This window comes from Piliocolobus tephrosceles, chromosome 8 (genome assembly GCF_002776525.5).
Source record: "Piliocolobus tephrosceles isolate RC106 chromosome 8, ASM277652v3, whole genome shotgun sequence".
Lineage (NCBI taxonomy): Eukaryota > Metazoa > Chordata > Mammalia > Primates > Cercopithecidae > Piliocolobus > Piliocolobus tephrosceles.
This window is the reverse complement of record NC_045441.1, coordinates 132,463,172-132,485,350: the sequence shown is the minus strand read 5'-3', so window position 1 is coordinate 132,485,350 and position 22,179 is coordinate 132,463,172. Positions and strand designations below refer to the sequence as shown.

General features: G+C 52.5%; 3 protein-coding genes across 8 annotated transcripts in view; 2 read left to right on the top strand and 1 right to left on the bottom strand.

The window, feature by feature from the left end:
• Positions 1–6: 6 nt before the first annotated feature.
• Positions 7–9,798, bottom strand: ZYX (zyxin). 4 transcript variants are annotated; one of them, XM_023184963.2, is made up of 10 exons: positions 9,637–9,798; positions 9,267–9,486; positions 8,603–8,802; positions 8,367–8,459; positions 7,736–8,251; positions 2,732–2,852; positions 2,450–2,619; positions 2,183–2,361; positions 1,168–1,288; positions 7–554 (listed from the first exon to the last, which is right to left on the bottom strand). In XM_023184963.2, exons 2-10 carry the CDS (start codon positions 9,472–9,474, stop codon positions 450–452), a joined length of 1,713 nt encoding a protein of 570 aa, XP_023040731.1. In that variant the 5' UTR covers positions 9,475–9,486; positions 9,637–9,798; the 3' UTR covers positions 7–449. The 4 variants fall into 4 exon arrangements, with proteins under 4 accessions (XP_023040731.1, XP_023040730.1, XP_023040732.1 ...); XM_023184962.1 differs by having other exon boundaries at positions 9,267–9,489; positions 9,637–9,795; XM_023184964.1 differs by having other exon boundaries at positions 9,632–9,766.
• FAM131B (family with sequence similarity 131 member B) overlaps positions 8,746–22,179 on the top strand; it is a 32,591-nt gene continuing 19,157 nt past the window's right edge. The window contains exon 1 of the mRNA XM_031936080.1: positions 8,746–9,127. The gene's annotated coding sequence lies outside the window, so the exon portion shown is untranslated. The remainder of the gene's footprint in view (positions 9,128–22,179) is intronic.
• LOC111521551 lies at positions 9,865–11,321 on the top strand. Of its 3 annotated transcripts, none has more exons than XM_023184966.3 (3): positions 9,865–10,238; positions 10,614–10,740; positions 11,161–11,321. In XM_023184966.3, exons 1-3 carry the CDS (start codon positions 10,000–10,002, stop codon positions 11,218–11,220), a joined length of 426 nt encoding a protein of 141 aa, XP_023040734.1. In that variant the 5' UTR covers positions 9,865–9,999; the 3' UTR covers positions 11,221–11,321. The 3 variants fall into 3 exon arrangements, with proteins under 3 accessions (XP_023040734.1, XP_026312155.1, XP_026312156.1); XM_026456370.2 differs by having other exon boundaries at positions 9,872–10,238; positions 10,915–11,321; XM_026456371.2 differs by having other exon boundaries at positions 9,887–10,486; positions 10,915–11,321.

Genomic DNA, 22,179 nt, shown 5'->3' with positions numbered 1-22,179 from the left:
TGAGAATTCTGGAAAACAAGGTTTTTTTTTTTTTTTATTTGTAGCTATAGCTACAACCTGGCAGCACGGGGGAGGGTGGGAATGTCCTGGAGGGTCAGGGCATCTCCCAAGCCTCCGCAAGCAGAGTACAAAGGCTGCTCCGGGGGCTGGCCGAGAGCGTGGGTGCAGCAGTGAAAGCAGCAGCACTAAACCTGGTGCCCCCCTCAGGTGGGGTGTCTGGAGGACGGTGGGCAATCCCTGCAGGATGGGCGAGGACTAGACCCCAGGGTGGGGACCCTGCCTTCCTAGGCCATCTTGGGCCCTGGGTCAGGGCACCTGGGATGCTAGAGTGGGGTCGGGAATGGGAGGGGCTAAACATCAAAACAATAACTGAGGTGAGGGCAGGTGGTCTCAGTGTGGGTGGTCCACGATGGGGCATGGACTGCGGTTTGAAGAGGGCCTGTCCTCACTCAGCTCTGGGCTCTAGCAGTGTGGCACTTCCGACAGAGCACGTGACCGTCCAGGGGGAAGCAGCCATTGTCATCTGCCTCAATCGACAGGGGCTTCCCGCAGTCCTGGGAAGAAGGAAGGGTGAGGGGCACTGGACCAGAAGGCCCCTGCTCTGCTCTACCCTACTCCACCCCATGCAGCTCCATCGTGGAATTAGAAAGATGCTTCATGGCTCACAGCTGGTGTCATCGCATTTTCCAGCCACACCCAACTCCCCATCCCTATCCTACTTCCAGTCACCCACTAGGACCTTCCTGCAGGAGGGCAAGCAGTGGGTAGAACTGCTTCCAAGGTGTTTGCTCCCCTGCCCACCACCGCCCTAATAAAAGAGAGGTTTGGGGGCCTCTTCCATCCTGGCTCACCTCCATTCGAAGACTTCTCTCAACTCCTATCTCCCCATCCCCTACCACAGTAAAACACCATGCCCTTCCCTCCTATTGGCTTGTCCTGTTTCTTGGCTCATCCATGACTCAAAGTGACCTCAGAAGTCCCACAGCCCTGTTTCCTGCAGCGGCAGGAAGCATTCAGGCAGGGCAGCTGGAGTGCCACCATGAGCCACCCTCAAAATCACAGCCCTGTTTCCTGAATGCTGGTGCTTTCCACCACCCAGTTAGGAAGCAGCATCTCCCGCCACCTCCTGGTCGGAACCAGCCCAAGGAGCCCAGAGGGATGGCTGACCTCACACTTGTAACACTTCATGTGGAAGTTCTTGTCCAGGGCAACCACTCGCACAGTCTCATCTCGGCCAGGCTCAGGCATGATGGGCTCAGAGCAGACGGAGCACCTCGGGGCGTACTGCCTGAAGGGGCAGAAAGGGCCAGCAGTTAGCCAGGGCTTTCATCCCCTGTGTGCACACACATGAGCCAGGTTGTGCAGCAAGGAGGCAGACTTTCCTGCCCTGCATCTCTAGGTGGAGGAAGCTCACCAGAAGGGCCTAAGACTGAGCCACCATGACTGGCCCTCATCAAAGGGAATTTCCTGCCTCACCAGTCACTCTCCCAAAGCAAGGCAGCTTCCCACACACCTGCCACGGTGTTCTCTCCCGCTAGATCCTTACTGTCCCATTCACACTGCAGGTCCTGCAGAAAGCCAGCCCTGAGGCACCCCTCCCATCCGAGCCTGCTTCCCTGACCCTCACCTTCCCCCAATCCTCCCACCCCAACGCACCATGCCTCTGCCCTGACTGCCTGGCACTGTGGAGGGATACGAAGTTGGGGCCACCCCAGGTGGAATCCTAAAAGTGTCTACCCAAACACCCTGTCAGAGGTGGGGGTCAGATTCTGCACTGTTCCCACAGCTGCACTGAGGTTCTGTGGGTCAGCCTGGGAAAGGAGTCACCTTCTAAACACTGTTTCTGGGGAGAAACCAGAATTGCAAACAGCCGATCTCCAGAAGCACTTTTAGAACCCAGCCTGTGTGAAATGAAGTCACTCCAGCACACTTCACGAAATGCTGATATAGACACACAATAAGCTTCAGTGATCAAGGGCGAGGGAGGGACCAGCCAGCAGCAGGACCCAATGTCCAGGCCTGAGGCCCCTGGACAGCTACATCCAGAGGACTTGCTCCCTGCTGTCTACACACAGGACATGGGACCAGAAAGCAACACCAAGGGTTTGGGGCTGTCCTGAGGCTAGGGTGACTACCAGACCAAGCGCTGCAGGAGCCCAGAAGGCAGATGGCAGGTCCTCACTTGTGGTAGTCGGGGACACAGTGGGGCTGGTTGGCCTGGTCCACAATGAAGGAGGTGCCCTCCAGGGGGCGGGCACAGACCACGCAGGTGAAGCAGTGCGGGTGATAGGCCTTGCCCGTGGCCCTCAGCATGCGGTCGGTGATGGGCTCCCCGCAGGTGTTGCACTTCTCCAGGGTGTCCTGAGGAGGCAGCAGGAGGAGGTTGGCAGGGAACCGGCACCCCACAGCCAGCTTCCAGGGCCTGACTGCCCAGCACAGCCCAACTCACAGTGTAGCAGCCCTCGCAGTACGGCGCCCCCTCCAGGCTGTAGAACTGCTGGCCCTGGAGCTGCTGCGCGCACTGGTGGCAGGTGAAGCAGGCGATGTGGAACAGCTGCCCCAGAGCGCGGACGGCCGGCTGCGCCCGGGCCAGGGGTTGATGGCATCGACCGCAGAGTTCTGGGAAAGCCGGAGAAGACAGCAGTAAATAGAAGGAAGTATGTAGGGCTGCGAGGTATCAGCCCACTCGGATAGGGGGCAGGTTGGGGCTGTCCGGGTGAGGTGGGCTCACCGTTGACGGCCACGTTCTGCCTCTGAGGATGCTCCATGTCCTGCATTAGCTGCTGGGTCAGCTGCTCCAACTCCTCCACCTCCTTCAGAGTCAGGGGCCCTGGGGCCCCAGGGGAGCGCACCTGCAATCCCAACACTTTCTTCACACTCTTGAGGGTTGCTGCCTCTAAGAACCCCCCCAGGCCAGCCTACCCGGCTTCTTCCGATGAGGACTTAGCTCCCAGCTCATGTCTCAGATGCTCAGGCTTGACCCTTGAAGCTTCTCCCTTGTCCCCCTACCCCCGCCATCCCCAGCACCACACAAATAACAGGGGAAGAGGACCTAAGCCTGGATCTCGTACAGCAAGACATTTCCACCAGCTTTGCCCAAACCCCCTGAGCAGTCACAGACAGGCCAGAATGACTGAGCAGACGGAGGCCACGCACACAGCAGCTCGAGTCACTGAAGCACCGGACACTCCAGGGCCACGCATCAACTCCACAGAGCATGCTCGGACATCGCCCCCATGGGACAGGGGCACGCAACAGCGTGCACACACGCGCACACACACCTACCCGGCCTGCCTGCTGCTGAGCAGCCCCTGTCAGCGTGGGGATACAACACAGGCAGGAATTGCAGGTTAAACCCACAGAGCTGTCTGCAAGAACCCAGCCCCACCCCTACAGAGAGACCCTGCCCCTCGAGTGAGGGACTTCTGGACTACCTTACTCAGGTCCCTCCCCAGCAGCCTCAGAGAAGGTCCAAAGGCCATCCCCTAAGCCAGTCCAACCTTTCCATTTAGGGGATCCTGGGGACTGGGGTGGGGAGTGGATGAACGACAGAGCTGCCAGTAACCCTGAGAACTCCAGGAGGGGCTGTCTGACCTGCACCAGGACTGCCAAGAGACACGCGCACAGGAGCAAGTACACTGAGTAGGTCTTTTCTACGTCTGGAAAAGCCTACCCAGGACGGTGTCCCCATCACCGAGTGTGCTACCTGCGGATGCCTTCATTCCCGTAACACCTGGAACCTCCAAAGCCCCCCTGCTACCTCCTCCCATAGCCCCTCTCCCCTCAGCCCTGGCTTCACTGCCCCTCACCCCGACCTCCATCTGTACCCAGAGTTGCATCCTTTCTGCCCAGTGAAGCATGCGTCCATAGAAGTCCAACTCCCCAGATCTTAGCCATTTTCCCTTAAGATCCTGCCATCTCTTAACTGACTCGTTCCCTGGAACACTCACTTCAACTTTGTCTCCTGCAGTCTTCCCTTCCTGGCGTCTTGGGGACAGAGTGAAGGGCCTCAGTCAGTCCTTGCTCTCCAGTGCCATTCTAAATGCCCGGCTCCTCCTTCGGAAGCACAGAATCCTCACCTGCATCACCTCCCATGGGTATCCCCGTTCATCAGGACCCTCTATCCAGAACTGTCCCCTCTGCCAGCCTGCACCAATGCCACCGCTTCAAACCAAACTTCCCTCCAACTCAGTCATCGTCCATCATGGGACATCCTTGACCTCAGATTTCCCTCCAAGTCCCCTGCCGGCCATGATCTGCCTCTCCTCTTCCCCATCCACACCTACTACGTGAATCCAGAAAAGCCTTAGTTCCCCCACCCGCAACCCACCCCTGGACTTTGTCCACCATGCCCCAGCCTGGTCCCTTGACCATGTACTCCTACAAGGTTCACTGTCCCTCCGGGCACCTGCAGCCACCCGCAGCTATCCGGCCCAGTCTCTAACCCCAAGTCACACCACCGCCCGCTTCCTGTTTCTGCTTCCAAGCTGCAAAAAGCAGTGGAGAGGTTGCTGAACACTGCAGAATGAGCTCACAACACTGCAGCGCCCGCACGACCTCCAGCCCGGCCTTCCCCACAACAGCTGTCGGAGACCTCTCCATCTCCTTAGCCGCGACCTGCTTCACCCGCTTGCTGGCACCATGACCTCACCTCCTACATGGCTGAGGACATGGAAGCCAGCCAGCTTAAGCTTCCTCATCGTCCTTCCCATCCACACGGCAGCCACTCTGTCCTTGCTGTCTGGGATGCCTCTAGGGGGAAGAGGACATCACCAAGATCTCTTCCAAGGACCGAAGCAGCCTGCCCCTGCTCTCCCACAACACTCACCCTCCATCACCTGCTTCCCCGGGTTACACATGTACTCGAGCCCTTCTCCCCTAACTTGCAAAAACCACATACACTACACCAGACTGACACTCACACCCTCACACATACATACCCACACACCACTCACACATATACCACACCACACACATTCACACTCACACACATACCATACCACACACACAAACACCACTCACATTCAGATATACCACACCAAGCCAGGCACGGTGGCTCACGCCTGTAATCCCAACACTTCAGGAGGCCAAGACGGGCAGATCACTTGAGGTCAGGAGTTCAAAAACAGCCTGGCCAACATGGTGAAACCCTGTCTCTACTAAAAATACAAAAATTAGCCAGGTGTAATGGCACGTGCCTGTAATCCCAGCTACTTGGGAGGCTGAGACAGGAGAATCGCTTGAGCCTAGGAGGCGGAGGTTGCAGTGAGCACGGGCGACAGCCTACACTCCGTCTCAAAAAAAAAAAAAAAGGATATACCACACCACACACATCACTCACATACTCACATATATACACGTACACCACTTGTGTGTATATGTGTGAAAGTATGTATGTGTTCATTCACTTGTGCATACTTTCACACATACATACACAATGAATGTATGTGCTCATTCACTTGTGCATACTTTCACACATATATACACAATGACACACTATATACATCACACTGACACACCACTCACACATGCACACACCTTCGCTCACACATGCACACATATACTCATATACACACTTTCACACAATCACACCACACTCACGCCACTCATACATTCATGCTCACACATGCACATATACTCACATACACATACACCATACCCACACCCACACACTAACACACACACACCATTCACACACACGCGCCACTCATATAGTCACATATGCACACACACACACACACCACTCACATCACTGATACACAGTCCTTCCCTTAGTCCTTTTCCCTGCCAATCTTTAAGACCAGGCTACACCAGTAACCCCACCTCTCACCACCCACTCTCTCCTCAACTCCTCACATCGCGTTCCCACCACAGGGCACAAACAGGCCATCCCAAGACCCGTGACGATTTCCCAACAGTCTAATCTCTAGCCTTGAGTCCTCACTCCCTCAAATACCCCGCTGAAGAGCTCAGCTCTCTTCTCCAAGTGCGCCCTGACTCTCCTCCTGACTCTTCTTCCCACACCTCCCGGTCCCTGCTGTCTGCACTCCCTGGGAAGCTCCTCAGCTCCGACCCTGACCCTCCAGCGTCACAGTGTCACTGTGTCCCACTACCATGCTAGACATCTCTGGCCCTCTCCTGAAACCTGGCCCTGAATTTCCAACTGAATGACAGCCCCAGCTGAAAGTCCTCCTGGGGCCTGTTGCTCAACACGCTGACAGCTGGACCCCTCCTCTTCCCGTCCAAACCATTTCCCCTTCTGGACTTCTCTATTTTGTCAGCAATCTTGTCATCCGCCCACACCCCCAATCTCCAAATCGCCCTGGAGACTTTGTTTTTCCTCTTCCCCTCACCCTTGTCTTCCAGTTGCTTATCCCTGACTAAGTCCTGGAGGCTGTGCCTTCCCAACAGCTCCGGCACACAGCTCTCACACGCGGGGCTTAATATTCATTGCAGCTAATATTACTATTGCCCAGAAGTGAACTCCGACCCATCACTGACCTCCCTCGAATACACATCTCTGCTGGTGAAACTTTCCAGAAAGCTTCCAAAAACACTGCTTTCACCAGCCCTCCGGACCCACCCCACACCTACTCAAAACTCATGAATGCCTCTCCAGTGCTCGAGAGCTCCTTGGGCGAGCCACTTCACCTCCTACGCACTCCAGCCCCGCTTGCCGCTCCAAGTACAGCTCCATCATTTTCCTACAGGAACCTTCCACTTTCTGTTCTCCAAACATCCCTCTCCTCTCCGGATTCTTACATCCTGCCCATCCTTCGAAGCCTTTCCTAATTTGCCAGGCCCCAAGTGGACTCCCTGGTGAGTGCCTGTGACTCACAGGACTCTGCAAAGCTCACTGGTCCTTGGCATTTCTTCCTGTGCTGTGTCTGAGTGTATGTAGACATCCACACTATCAGTGGACTCTATGGATGCTTGGACTAGATGACCGTCAGGGTCATCGTCACCAGAAATTGGACGATCTTATTTCCTGAACTAGAAGGCAAGAACCATTTTGTAATTACAGCTTTTGTATTTTGAGCGTTCATGTGCTAGATACAGAACCCAACACTCTCTAGGTATTAGCTCACCTATGGAGTGGATAATGTTAAAGATTGAGAAACTGAGGCTCAGGGTTCACCTACCTGCCCAGTCTAAGGACTTGGGAGCAGCCCAAACCAGGAATTCCATTCCAGGTCTATCTGACACCCGAAGGCTGAGCTTCTTGCAGAGATCTCTTCCCTCCCATGTCCTACCCTCCTGAGCACAGAGCACAGTGCCTGGCACGTGGTAGATGCTGGCTCAGCCAGTGTTTACCGGGGCTGACTCTTATCTCCAAGCCCTCAGGCAGAAAGAGTGCTGAGAAGAGCAGGGAGATTAACTCAAGACCCAAGAATGGGAAAAACCAAGGTGGGACTGGTGATCTCATCCCTCCCTTTAACTTTCTGGGGTAAAGGCACAAGGAAAGGTCCACCAGATCCTCCTAATTCAGGGCCTGTGCTCTCTGTGCCCTCCCAGCCAGGCCCCACGCAGCCCCACACCCAGCCAGGCCTCTCCTCCAGAAGAGCATTTTCTTACCACTGTTCCACTAGGCTAACCTCAGAGGATGAAACTTCCTATCCCGCCACCCCCATGTCCACCCTGACTCTCCAATCACCTTCATGCTTATGTTCTGGCTCCTGACTCCACCCCGCCCCAGCACCCCGGTCCCAAGCCTTGTCCTATCACCATCCCTTACCTGGCTTTGGTTCTGAGCCGGTGGGGGCACGGGGTGCTGCTTCTCCTGCACTCGGGGCTTCTCCCTCTGCTGAGCATAGGTGAAGCTGGGAGGTTGCGGGGAGCCTGTGCCAGCGGAAAGAGCTTCGGGATGCCCCAATTTTTGATTTGGCTGTGACCCAGATCCACCTGGGGCTCCAGGACTGAACTTGGAAGCCACAGGAGTAAACTTAGGAGTCACTGGAGAAAACTTAGGGGCTGGAGCCGGAGATGAGGCTGGGGGACCTCGGGGCTGAGTGTTAGCCAAAGACACAGGCTGGGGCTGGGACTGAACATGGAGTTGGACCTGAGGCTTGGGCTGGGGCTGAACATGGAACTGTGTCTGGCTCTGAGCTGGAGCCGGAACCTGGGGCAGAGGCTGGGAGCTGGAAGGGGCCTTCCAAGGAGGCAGGGGTGCTGTGCCCCCAGCTGCAGGCTTAGAACTGGACTTGGAAATGAATGGAGTGGCCACTGGTGGGGGTACATATCCAGATGATACCTGCAAGGGGTGGGAGAGGGAAGAGAGATGCAGTCAGGAGGACACCATCCTCCATAGCTCTATCCCCAGTCTCTCTGGCCCTGGGCCCTGCTTTTCCTACTCTGCAGTCCCTTACCCGAGCTTTGAAAGGATCATTCTTGGTCATGTCATCCAGCAGTGAGGACAGAGAGTCGATCTCCAAATCAATACTGCTCACCTTCTCCCTGGGCTAGAGGATCAGAGGTCAGAGCACCTACTCCACGCCTCCATCCCCCCCACCCCCAAGGCAGAGGTGCAGGGGAGGTAAGAAAGGGCCCTCTTCTCCTTGCCTTGGGGGTGTCCAGTACAGCCGCCCCTCCCAGGCCTCCATACCTGCGGTGGGGACGGTATGGGGGCCTCAGGCCCTCCCTCCTCCTCCAGAGGAGGCGGCGGGGAAGGGAAGATCTCCTCCTCCAGAGGCGCAGGGGGAAATGATTCCTCGATCGGGGGAGGGGGCGGCGGGAAGGCACCTCCCAGAGCACCCTCCGCATCGTCGCCATCCCCAGCGAGGGGAGGTGGAGGCAGGGGAAAGTCTGGGGTAGGAAGGAGAAAGACGTCGCCCGGGGTCCCTCTGCCCCAAGCTCCCCTCGGTTTACCGCTCTAACCCCTAACCCAAGAACTCTCTCGGGGGTCCCAGAGCGTGTGGGGACGCAAAGGCGGGGCGGCGCAGGGCGCCCTGGGAGTACCAGGTCAGGAAAGGCCGGGGGCACGGCCGAGGAGTGGTGCAGCTCCCGTTACACTTCGGAAAACGGACCCGGAGGGGAAGATTCGTGCCCCACATTCCCGCCTCCCACCCCCAAGCGGGGACTTGGAACGGTCCCAGGAGCTCTGGCTCCCAGCCACGAGCTCCACGATGAGGTAAGAACATCTGCTCGGGACAGGGTGGCTGCGCCCAGCCCCCTCGGCAACAACCTTTCCAGACATCCCCAGATTCCCGAAACCACGGCCCCCCACCCCGGCGCCCGCTGGGGTCCAGCCCCCAAGCCCCGCCGCATACCTTCCGGGGGCGGCGGGGGAATCTCGCCCACCCGGCCCATCTGTGCGCGCTGGGCCCCGGGTGCCGGGGGAGGCTCGCTGTCCCCAGGCCGGAAGGGATTCACTTTGGGCTTTGGGGCCACCACAGGGCCGAACTTCTTCTGCGGGGCGTAGAAAGCCGGAGCCGAGACCGAAACGGAGATCGCGGGAGACGGGCGGGGGGCCGCCATGGCCGGGCCGGGCTGCTGGGGTGGGTCGCCGGGTTACGCAGCGCGGAGCCGGGCTTAGGAGCCCCGGGCGGTCCCAGCTCCCCTTGGCGACCCCCATGCGCCCCCTCCCGGCGCCCCGCGCCCCCTCCCCGTGGGGCCGCCCTGCCGCTCCCCGCACCTCACCGCGGGCCGGAGCGTGCGCGCCGCGTCTCGGGTGGCCTCCTCTGCGCCGGGTCCGCGGACTCTGCGTCCCGGTCCGGAGCACCCTCCAGCCGGGCGGGGAGGGACACACGGAAGGAGGAGGGAGGGAGGAGGGAGGGGGCGGGGAGAGAGCGGCGCCCAGACCATACAAGGAGCGGCCCGGAGAGGGGGCGGGGAGACCGGGGAAGGGCGGACCAGGCAGGAAACTCCCCCAGGAAGGGGCCCTGATCCTGCCTCAGGCCAGAGGCTCCGCTGGGGTCCGCCCGCCCCCACCCCACTCCACTCACTGCCGCCCCCACCGCCCCGGCCCGGCTCAGACCCCCGCTCCCTGAGCACAGGCCTCTGATGTCATTTCCTGACCTGCCCTCCCCCCGCGCCCGACCCGCGGGTGCCCGAGATCTGACTCACCGTCCCCCTCCGGGCTTAGCCGGCGGAGGTAGCGCGGGTGCAGCAGAGGTAGCCACGCAGCCCCTGTGCGCCTCCAGCCCGGCCCAGCGACCTCCCCTCGGGCCTGCCGTTACCCGGTCCCCTCCCGCCACCACCCGCTACCCGACCACCTCCGAGTCCGCCTGGGGTGGCCGAACGTATGGAGCTGGGCTCCAGGGTGCACGAGGATGGGGGATGAGGAGCGGGGCGTTCTCCCACCCAGCACCCCCCAGCTGACTCTGTGCCCGGAGGGGGTGTGTGAGCCGGAACCTCCAGCATTCTCGGGGATACGAACTTCCAACGCTGGGCAGCCTCTTAAGGCTTCTAGGAATTCGCATCCTCCGCGCCCCCGCCAGCGGATCGGTTGCGAGAGGGACCGTTCGGGCCCGCGGGGCCGGGAATGGAGGTGGGAGGGCGGGGCCGAGGCGGCGGCCGCCTGCGGACTGGGGACCCGGGAGGACGGACGCGGACGCGGGCTGCTAGTCTTTTACGGCTCTTCAGCGCTCAGCGCTCACCACTACCCACTCCTCTAGGAGACCCCGGGCGACGGTGGGGCTCTTGGGCATTCTGAGACTGCGCTTGGTGGAGCCCCCTACTGGCCCGACCGGATTTCTCAGCCTGCGACTCAGCCCCAGGCTACGCGAAAGAGGCCGGACCCGGGTAATTCTTCTAGTTCTTCTTCTTCTTCTTTTTTTTTTTTTTTAATTGCACTGGGAAACTTACCCAATCTCGGCCCCAGTTCTTTCCCACTCACTATCTGCAAACTAAGAGTCATGGTCTTTCGCCCGCTAGTCCAATATGCATCCCTAGGCGCGTCATTTTATCTCTTGTCAGCTTTTACTGCCTCCTGAGGCCTTCCTCTTGTTCACACTGAGTGTCCAGTCCTTCCAAATCTGACTACACTCTACTGGCAAGGAACACCTGGGCCATGTTTTAGAGATCATCTGAAGACTAACCCCAAAAGTTTATGAAGAGAAAGCGGAGGCCAAGCTGGAGATGGACCCGGGTCACACCCAGGTAGAGGCAGGATCTAAACTCAAACTGGTGTCAAATCTGGTTGCCTTGCACCCCTGATACCAGGTGAAGCAACACTGGGCAGGATCCAGCAGAGTGAAGTCAGAGTGTGAAGACCCAGCCTGATGCCCAAACTGATGCCTCTTCATTCTCCCCCGCTCCGTCTGTAAATAATCCATCTACTTTATTGCATTATATGGAGAAATAAATGAAATGTCATAGCTGTATGCTCTATATGACTCAGAATTATTATTCAAATTCCAGTTCTGGGTCAGAATGAAAATTCTGACCCAGTTACACTAAGGCGTTTTCCCCCATATGTCCCTTTCTGGGTTGCCAGGCACATCTCTCAGGGTCCTTGGTATTTGCAATGTCCTCTCTTTCCTTCAACCTTATTAAGTCCTTAATTATACCTAAGACGACATCTTAATCACCTTCACAAACCCCACTGATCTTTTTCTCTACCATCTCATTGTCTTTGTCACCACCAGTATTTCTCACAGCCACAGGCATGTGTGGCCATGTATGATGGGAAGTACACAGTGCACACCTCTCTGACACGCTCAAGCCAGTCCTGGGCCTGTCCAAAGACCTGTTAGAAATTTGATACTGGAGTGCCTGTGCATGTTGGAGATTGTGTCTTGGGTTTCACAGACCAAAAGTCTCATCACAAATCCTTCAAAATATGGCCCCTTTGGGGAAAAAAAGATAGTTAAGAAGATGATTTCCAGATAACTTCATAGGAATAAAAGCCATCTATCCTCTAAATGTCTCCTTAAGTAATGTGTGTGTGTGCAAAATAGAGTATGTGTAATTGTTAGGCAGCTGAACCTATTTATAAATCAGAAATGGAAGAGTGCGTAGGCAGGCATAGTTTTACTGACAACTAAGAGCATTCAGGATGCAGAATATTCAAACAAAGACTTTTAAGCCAGCCATTCTAAATACAACTAGAGACACCCAGAGTATCCCAGAAGAACAGAATCACTGCCCAAGATGTCTCAAGAGGAGCAGCAGAGTCAATGCTCTTAAAATGAAGACAATGGGCTGGGCACAGTGGCTCATGCCTGTAATCCCAGCACTTTGGGAGGCCAAGGCAGGCAGATTACTTGAGGTCGGAAGTTTGAGACCAGCCTGACCAACATGGTGAAACCCCATCTCTATTAAAAATACAAAAATTAGCCTGGCGAGGTGGTGGGAGCCTGTAGTCCCAGCTACTGGAGAGGCTGAGGCAGGAGAATCACTTGAACCCAGGAGGCGGAGGTTGCAGTGAGCCGAGATCACACGACTACACTCCAGCCTGGGCAACAGAGTGAGACTCTGTCTCAAAAAAAAAAAAAAAAAAAAATGCAGAAAATGAACAAGAGTGGTCTTAATGACTGGGCATTTTTCTTAAGTAAGCAATTCTAATTGATATCCTTAGGCAGTATGTGCGAAGTACAGCAAATAAGTTCCTGATTAAAGAATGTCCAACAGCTTAAGACCAGGGCAGGGAGACAGTGAGAAAATGGCCACTGCCCTTTACTACCTAAAACATCTCCACGCACCTCCAAGGATTCATAACCATCAGTACCAGAAAGTTTTCTTCAAGAGTGCACAGCATGAAGTACGAAGTTAAGAGCAGTCATGGAAGGAAAAGGAAAAGACAGTGTCACGACAAAAAAATGATTTCTAAAATGGAAAGAGAAATGCAACCAGGAGGTTCTTTCCATATGCCAACTGCAGATGGATAGAGGTTCACTCATAGGCCAGGCACCATGCAAAGCATTCTGAAAACAGCAACGATAGCAGCACCCTAACAATAACATCAACAACTATAATAGCAGCACACGCTGAGAGAATGCTTAGAATATTGTTTGAGGTGCAATGCTAAGCACTGTAAATATATTAGCCCCGGCCAGGCACAGTGGCTCATGCCTGTAATCCCAGCACTTTGGGAGGCCGAGGTGGGTAGATCACCTGAGGTCAGGAGTTCGAGACCAGCCTTGCCGACGTATAGTGAAACCCCATCTCTACTAAAAATACAAAAATTAGCTGGGTGTGGTGGTGTGTGCCTGTAGTCTCAGCTACTCAGGAGGCTAAGATGGGAGAATCACTTGAACCTGTGATGCAGAGTTTGCAGTGAGCCAAAATAGCACCACTGCACTTCAGCCTGGGTGATAGATAGAGACTCTGTCTCAAAAAACAAAAAACAAACATATATATATATGCCCCATCTAATCATCACTATAAACCTGTGAGGAATATACATCATTACCCCATTTTTAATTTAAGGAAGCAGGCTAACTGGATGTTGGATTTTTCACTCTCTAAACTGCAAAAATTTTTTGCAACACAAATATTAAGACTCTCCTGCCCCATCCTTGCTTCTATCCTTGTATTCCATCACTTCTCCTCAGGCCTTCCTACCTCGTCCATCAACAGCCCCTTTCAAGTCTGCCTTCACCCCAACACCCCTACTTTATACCTGTGGGCCACCATTTTCTCTTTCTGTCTCATGACACCATCAAATTCTGTCTGTCTGTTTATGTATCTGTCTATCTGCATGTGAACACATACACACATTTTGTATATGCAAGCTATATGTATAGGTGCTTTTGTAAAATAGCACATTTCCGGAAGACGTCAAGAATTGTTAACAATACAGTCAGGTTCAGTGGCTCACGCCTGTAATCTCACCACCTTGGGAGGCTGAGGTAGGCGGATCACTTGAGGCTGGGAGTTCAAGACCAGGCATGGCCAACATGGCGAAACCCCGTCTGTAGAAAAAATACAAACATAAGCTGGGTTGGTGGTGTGCACCTGTAATCCCAGCTATGAGAATTGCTTGAACCAGGAGGCAGAGGTTGCAGTCACACGAGATGGTGCTGCTGCACTCCATCCTGGGCGAAGGAATGAGACTGTGTGTCAAAAAAAATAAATAAATAAAAAAGAATTGTTAACAGTGGTTAATGTTAGGAAGTAGGTAGAGGAGGACAGAAGGCTTTTATACTGTTGTATTTTGTCCCTGTGAACATGTATTACTTTATAATCTGAAAAAAAGAAAAGAAAGGAGAGAAATGAAAGAGCCATTGTATCTTTTTCCTGATATCGGAGCGCCTCCCTTGCACTGAGTACTGTGTGCACTCGGCCTGCGGCTTCCCACTTGCTACTAGATTTACTGCCCCCCTCATCCCACTGGCCTGTGTGCTAGTACAAAAGAATCTCTCCCTGGAGGGACTGCAGACACGGTGGGTGATGAACCATGGGTGGGTTGGCCGGGCATCAGGATGAGATTAGGGTGAAGCACACAGCAAGACCCAGAGATCTTTGCAGTCAAGGCCGAGGTTGAGCAGCCTCTTGCCCTGTCCAAGGGCCACTCCTCCAAGAGAGGAGTGGGACTGACAACCACAAATGCCCAGTTTTCCTTCTTTCTTCAGGGTCAGCCCAGGAGGCTGACATCAGAACATCATCCCTCATACACTTTCCCTCCCATTCCCAACCTCAGTTCATCCAACATTTACCAATTAACTTCTATATTCCAGGCACTCTGGATATAAATAAAAATAAACTCAGTTCTTGCCCTCAAGAAACTCTCCATCTAGGGGGGTGGGAAATACTGAAGTAGATAGTTTTAGTATAATAAGTGTTAAGGTTAGAAAAAAAAAATTTTCTAATCACCCGCCCAATAGAGCTGGCTTGGTTTGGCTACTAATTACAATACCTGGATAGCCTTCTCACCGTGTAACCTCATTATTATCCCACCAGATCAGAAGCAGCAGTGAAGATTCCAGGACCAGGGAATGAGAATCAACATAAGACATCCAGGGAGCAGAGGTCAGAGAAGCAGAAGGCAGGAGTCCCCTCATCCCAAGGGCTGGGCCAGCAAGCGTCAGCAGCCAGAAATGTGTGGTGGGTGGAAGGGGCAGAGCGAAGCAGATGGTCAGATGGCGAGGAGTCAGCAACCAAGGGAGCCGAGAAGGGCGGACAGGAAAAGAGACCCAAGGCACCAACAGCAGCACAGCCAGGTTGCTGGCACCGAGGCAGCCGCTAGTGGAGCATCAGCTGCCTTCATCCTTCCTGCACCCAGAGGAAGCCAAAATCAGAGAACCTGGCCCGGAAGCTGGAGTGTTTGTCACTGAAAATAGTCGACTAAGTCACTGGTGGGAGTAAACACTGCAGAGTGGAGGCTGAATGTAGGTAGATAACCCATCTTGCTTGAGGTGACAAGTACTAGTTGCTTCTAGTTGCTCCCCTACCTCCACTTCCTTTAATAAGGTGGGCTTCATATGAAGAAACCCGCTAGGCTGAACTGACACAGTAAGTGGGTGCTTCTCAGCTACCCTCAGAGCTTGCTCAAGCTTCCTTAGGCTGCCCTTCCTGCCACCCGGTTTGTAGTTATTTATGCCACCCCCAGAGATGTGACCCATGTAGCCAATGGACACTGTCTCAGAAAAAGGGAACAGGTGGACCCATTAAGGTCTACCAACAACAGCAGACTCAGACTCTCAACATGCCTGAGCAAGTCAGTAGACAGGCCTGTGTACCCACGTGTGAGATACTAGCAGAAGACACTCATGCCATTCAACCAGCTCCCTGGTTCCAGCAAAGTCATTCCAGTGTGCCTAAGAATAGTGGAGTAGGGCACAGTGCGTTCGCTCTATACATTTGCTGACTGAAACTGAGTTCTAGAACCATTGAAATCTCACTCTAGATCAAGGCAGGCCCTGTATTTGGTAAAGCTTAAGGACGTTTATTGCATCACTAATTATTCATTCATTTATTCAGTAAACATTTATTGAGCACCTACTATGTGCAGGACACTTTGTTAGGTGCTGGGGACATAATAATGAGCAAAGACAGGCATGATCTCAGCCCTTGGTGAGTTCAGGCCTTTGGAGGGTCTCCTAGGGGAGAAAAACACTAATCAAATAATGACAAACAAATGTGAAACTGTAACTGTTACAGGAACCTCAAGAGAAAGGAATAGGATGCATCTGGTAGAGCCTGTACGTGGGAGATGTGACCTGCTTGGGAAGTTCAGGAGAGGGATATCCAAGCAGAGATCTGAACAATAAGTACAAGTTAAGTATGCAAAGTGGGAGGAGAGAAATATTCCATGCAAAAGGAGAAGTGTTTGCAAAGTCCTGTGACAGCTGTGGGCACACTAGAGATCCAAAGGCAGGTAGGTGTAGCTGGCGTGTCAAGAGGGAGATTCCTCACCGGAGGCACAGGCTGAGGAAAGGCTGGACAGGTGGGTGCAGAGAGGTTGCAGAGCATGTGAAAGGGTTTCAACTTGATCCTAAGAGCAATGGGGAACCACTGCAGAGTTTTGGTTTGAAAAGAGGGGCATGGGCTGGGCGCGGTGGCTCAAGCCTGTAATCCCAGCACTTTGGGAGGCCGAGACGGGCGGATCACGAGGTCAGGAGGTCGAGACCATCCTGGCTAACACGGTGAAACCCCGTCTCTACTAAAAAATACAAAAAACTAGCTGGGCGAGGTGGCAGGCGCCTGTAGTCCCAGCTACTCGGAGGCTGAGGCAGGAGAATGGCATAAACCCGGGAGGCGGAGCTTGCAGTGAGCTGAGATCCGGCCACTGCACTCCAGCCCGGGCGAGAGAACGAGACTCTGTCTCAAAAAATAAAAAAAAAGAAAAAGAAAAGAGGGGCATGAAGAGACTTGGGAATTTTGGAAGTGTCCCTCTAGGGGCAGTGTGGAGAGTCACAGGAGGGGTCAGTGCAGATGTGTGTAGGACAATTAAGAGGTTCTGGTAGAGCTCGAGGTGAAAGGGAGGAGATTTGTGGAAATGGACAAAAGTGGATCGATTAGAGAGCTTTGTAGGACATGAACTCGTCCACAGAAAGAGTAGGGTAGAGAGAGAGAGAGACACCACAGGCCCATCCCAGCTTCTGGTTGGTACCTATGTGGAGCGTGGTACGCTCCACTGAAAAGTACACGTCTGGGAGTGAGATTGTGTGTTTCATTCTGGACGTACTGAGAACGAGTAGGCGTACAATGGGCAGTAGGATATCCAGGTCCAAGGCAGAGAACAGAAAATTATACTGAAGATCCACATTTATGAGTCATCTGCCTCCACATAGCAATTTGAAGCTGTTATTGGCTGGAAAAAAAAAAAAACACCTATCCTATCAAATATGGCATGAACAGTCGAGAGGGCTAGGATGTGGGCTTTGCTGGATTCTAGCATTTTATGGATAGGTGGAAGAGGGAGGTATGGACTTTCTGAGTAAAAGTCACCCTTACTCAGATGCAAGGCACATCTGCCCTTCCCCAGACCTCCGTGTCTCTGCCGGTGGTGAAGAAAGGATGCTTACTCCTCCCACTTCTCCTATACTGTGGGTGTAGGAGTGCCTTGCCCACAGTTGCTCACTTGGAGACCACCAGAGCTAATTTTAAGTCCCTTTTATTAACCCCAGAATGTCACTCATGGGAAGAAGCCCTAAATTCCTAGCTCCCGCTAAACCTCGGGCCCTGGCTCGACTCCTGAAAACCGGTCCAGGGTGCCTTCAGAGCATGTAGGCCCTTTTCAGCAAGCAGTCCTCTTTTTTTGAGCATCCTCTCTCCTTCGTACTCTAACCTGGATCATCCCCGAGGACACATCTCCTCGGCACCCGCTGCCAAGTGGCAGGCAATGTTTTCCCCATAGCCCTGAATGTGGAACAGATATCTCTTTGAACTCTTATTGCTACATCCAGACAATTCTCCCTCCCTCCTTCCTAAAATCCCCCAGTTTTGAATGTCATGTGATTAAACTACATAACTACTGCCCATCCTATATAGTCATCTGTTGCCCTGGGTCACACAACCTCATTACTTTCTCTTGCTCTATCGCCCAGGCTGGAGTACAGTGGCGTGATCTCAGCTCACTGCAACCTCTGCCTCCCGGTTCAAGTGATTCTCCTGCCTCAGCCTCCTGAGTAGCTGGGATTACAGGTGTGCACCACCACACCCAACTAATTTTTGTATTTTTAGTAGAGACGGGGTTTCACTATGTTGGTCAGGCTGGTCTCGAACTCCTGACCTCAAGTGATCTGCCTGCCTCAGCTTCCCAAAGTGCTGACATTACAGGCATGATCCACGGTGCCTGGCCGAAAGTAAAAATAAATGAATAAAAAGAAAAAAATAAATGAGTAAGCCTACATACCCAAACATGTAACTACTAGTGGTGTCACCACTATTTTTAAAAGTATTTATTTATTTATTTGTTTATTTATTTATTTATTTATTTTTAATGTTTTTGAGATGGATTTTTGCTTTTGTTGCCCAGGCTGGAGTGCAGTGGCATGATCTCAACTCAACTGCAACCTCCGCCTCCCGGGTTCAAGCGATTTTCCTGCCTTAGCCTCCCAAGTAGTGGGGATTACAGGCGCCCACCACGATGCCTGGTTAATTTTTGTATTTTTAGTAGAGACGAGGTTTCACCGTGTTGGCGAGGCTGGTCTCGAACTACTGATCTCAGATGGTCCACCTGTCTCAGCCTCCCAAAGTGCTGGGATTACAGGAATGAGCCGCTGTGCCAGGCCTTAAAAATTATTAATGAGGTATTTTACTGTTTTGGCACTAAGTCATGGGAATTTGGTGTGTATTTTACACTTACCGCATGTCTCAATTCACACTAGTCCCATTGCAGGTGGTCAAAGGTTACACATTGCTGGTGACTCCCACATTGCATAGCAAGTTCTAAATAGACCCTGAGCCATCTTTTTACAATCCTAATTTTAAGCCACACTTTCTCCAACCAGCTCCTTCTAGTCATTCTTTTTTTGTGCTTCAATAATCCCTTGACACACTGGGACCTACCGTTCATGTCCATACCAGCTCACATTTCCTGGACAATCATTAGAGTCACTCCCTTGCATCTGTCTCAACTTCCTGTGCCTCTTTCTCACCCTGTGGTGCTCACTTGGCAAAACCCCAGCCTGGGCTGAGTCCAATTCTACCAACTCCATGCCTGCACCCACGCATCTCGGTGCCGCTAGAGAAAAACACACAGCCCTTCTGACAGATCTCGTTGTAAACTCCATGGCTGTGAGCTGCAGATGACATCTAACCATTCTATGTCCTGATAAACATACCAGTCTCGTTTTTCCATCCAGTCTCCTACTCTCTCGGAAGGCTGCTAGACCTTCTCTCTCTTTCCACGTCTCCTTCTACATCCTCATGCATAGCTGATGCCTTGCTTCCTGTTGCAAGCAGAAAATTAAACAAATTGAAAAAAAACCTTTCCTAGGCTCCACCTACATTGAATCAAACTAATCCCACATGCTCTCTGGCCTCATCTCCCAGCAATCATTTTGCCTCAGCCACAACGGCCTTGTTACTGTTCCTCCAACGTGTAAGGTACATTTCCATCTCAGGGCCTTGCATTTGCTAGTTTCTCTGCTGGGAAGGTTCTTCCACAGACCTGTATGTTCTTCCACAGATCTGTATGGATCACCCAATTATCTCCATCATAGCCTTCCTCACATGCTGACCTCTCAGTGAGGCCTCCCGTGACCATCCAGTTTAGAATGACATATACCAGCCCTTTCATTATTATCCACCTGTTCTTTTTTTTCTCTTTTCTTTCTTTTTTCTTTTCTTTTTTTTTTTTGAGACAGGGTCTTGCTGTGTTGCCCAGGCTGGAGTGCAACGGCATAATCATGGCCCACTGCAGCCTCTACCTCCCAGGCCCAAGCGATCCTCCCATCTCAGCTTCCCAAGTAGCTGGGACCACAGGCATGTGCCACCAGGCCTGGCTAGTTTTCTTTTTCTTTTTGTAAAGACAAGGTCTCCATATGTTGCCCAGGCTGGTCTTGAACACCTGAGCTCAAGCAATCCTCTCACCTCAGCCTCCCAAAGTGCTGGGATTACAGGCATCAGCCACTGTGCCTGGCCCTTCCTTAATTTTTCTTCATAGCAATTATCACCTTAAATATATCATTCCATCCTGGGTTTTGCCACCCCCCCCAAACAATTCAGTCTCTTAATTGTTGTATTGCTGTTTCTTCCCCACCACTTCTCACTAGACTATAAGCCCCATGACAGCAGGAGTTTTGGACCATAGCACCTAGAGAAGTACTGACATAGAGTAGTGCTCCCTAAATACTTGTAATATGGAACGAATGAATGAATAATGGAAAAAAACTAACAAAAAAAGACAAAGAAGGAGCAGTCAGAAAGTCAAGAGGAGAACCAGGAAAGAGTGTTTGGAAATGAGGAAGTAACCATGAGTCCCTCATGAGGGTATGAAATGCCCCTAATGTGCCACTTAAGGTTAGAAATGAACAAAATATGTTGACATGGAGGCTAAGGGTGTTACAGGAAAGAGGTCCCAATCCAGACCCCAGAAGAGGGTTCTTGGATCTCACACAAGAAAGAATTCAGGGCGAGTCCATACAGGAAAGTAAAAGCGAGTGTATTAGGAAAATAAAGGAATAAAGAAAGGCTACTCCACACACAGAGCAGCCCTGATGGCTGCTGGTTGCCCATTTTCATGTGTTTTTTAAAAACTATATGCTAAACAAGGGGTAGGTTATTCATACCTCCCCATTTTAGACCATAAGGTAACTTCCTGACGTTGCCATGGCATTTGTAAACTATCATGGCGCTGGGAGGAGGGTAGCAGTGAAGACGGAGGTTACTCTCGTGGCCGTTTCGGTTTTGGCGGGTTTTAGTCAGCTTCTTTACTGCAACCTGTTTTATCAGCAAGATCTTTATGACCTATGTCTTGTGCTAACCTTTTATCTCATCCTGTGACTTAGAATGCCATAACCGTCTGGGAACACAGCCCAGCAGGTCTTAGCCTTATTTTAACCAGCTCCTCTTCAAGATGGAGTTGCTTTGGTTCAGTCGCCTCGGACAGGGGAGTCCCCTGTGTGAGCTGCTTCAGTAGAGTGAAGATGCCAGATTGGGTGAGTTGAGGAGTGCAGAGAAGTAAGGAAATGAGAAGATGAGTGTTGGCAGCTCTTTCAAGAATTTTGACTGTGAGAGAAACTAGAGATCCAGGAAGAGAAAGATCAAGGGGAAAATTCCAGCTCCCACCTTAGAAGGAAGACATTGCTTGCATTCCTTGGCCCTGTCCCCAACACGGTTTTCCACCATCAGTAATAAAATTCGGCCTTGACTACCACTAGCCACCTCATGCAAATACATGAACAAAGAAGTTGGAAAGGAAATTTTTCTTTAAGTTAAAGAGAGAAACACACCCATCACGTGGCATTCAAAATTTCCAGTGTCCTTTGGACTTTCCTGCCCATGTGGGTCCCCTGGCAGGATAATTGTGATTGATTGATTCAGTGAGTGAACAGCTTTCAAGTAGATCCCCACCCGGGAGAGCAATGCCTTGTCCCTATTAGCTTATCACCGTCACAAAACCTTAACCAAACAGTGGTCTGAGCCTGCACACTGAGATTCCATAGCCATTCTTAAATGAGCTCTGAACTACTAAGTTAGAAAGAACAATGGCTTTTTTTTTTTCTTTTAATTTTATTGTGGTTGGTAAGAATGCTTATGAGGAGATCCACACTCTTACAACTATTTTTTTTTTTTTTTTTTTTTTGAGACGGAGTCTTGCTCTGTCACCCAGGCTGGAGTGCAGTGGTGCGATCTCAGCTCACTGCAACCTCCACCTCCAGGGTTCAAGCAATTTTCCTGCGTCAGCCTCCTGAGTAGCTGGGAATACAGGTGTGCGCCACCATGCCTGGCTAATTTTTGTATTTTTAGTAGAGACAGGGTTTCACCATGTTGGCCAGGCTGGTCTCGAACTCCTGACCTCAAATGATCCATCCACCTTGGCCTCCCAAAGTGCTGGGATTACAGGTGTGAGCCACTGTGCCTGGCCAAACCATCTTTTTTTTTTTTTTTTTTTGAGACGGAGTCTGGCTCTGTCGCCCAGGCTGGAGTGCAGTGGCCGGATCTCGGCTCACTGCAAGCTCCGCCTCCCGGGTTCATGCCATTCTCCTGCCTCAGTCTCCCAGGTAGCTGGGACTACAGGCGCCCCCCACCTTGCCCGGCTAATTTTTTGTATTTTTAGTAGAGACGGGGTTTCACCGTGTTAGCCAGGATGGTCTCGATCTCCTGACCTCGTGATCCTCCTGCCTTGGC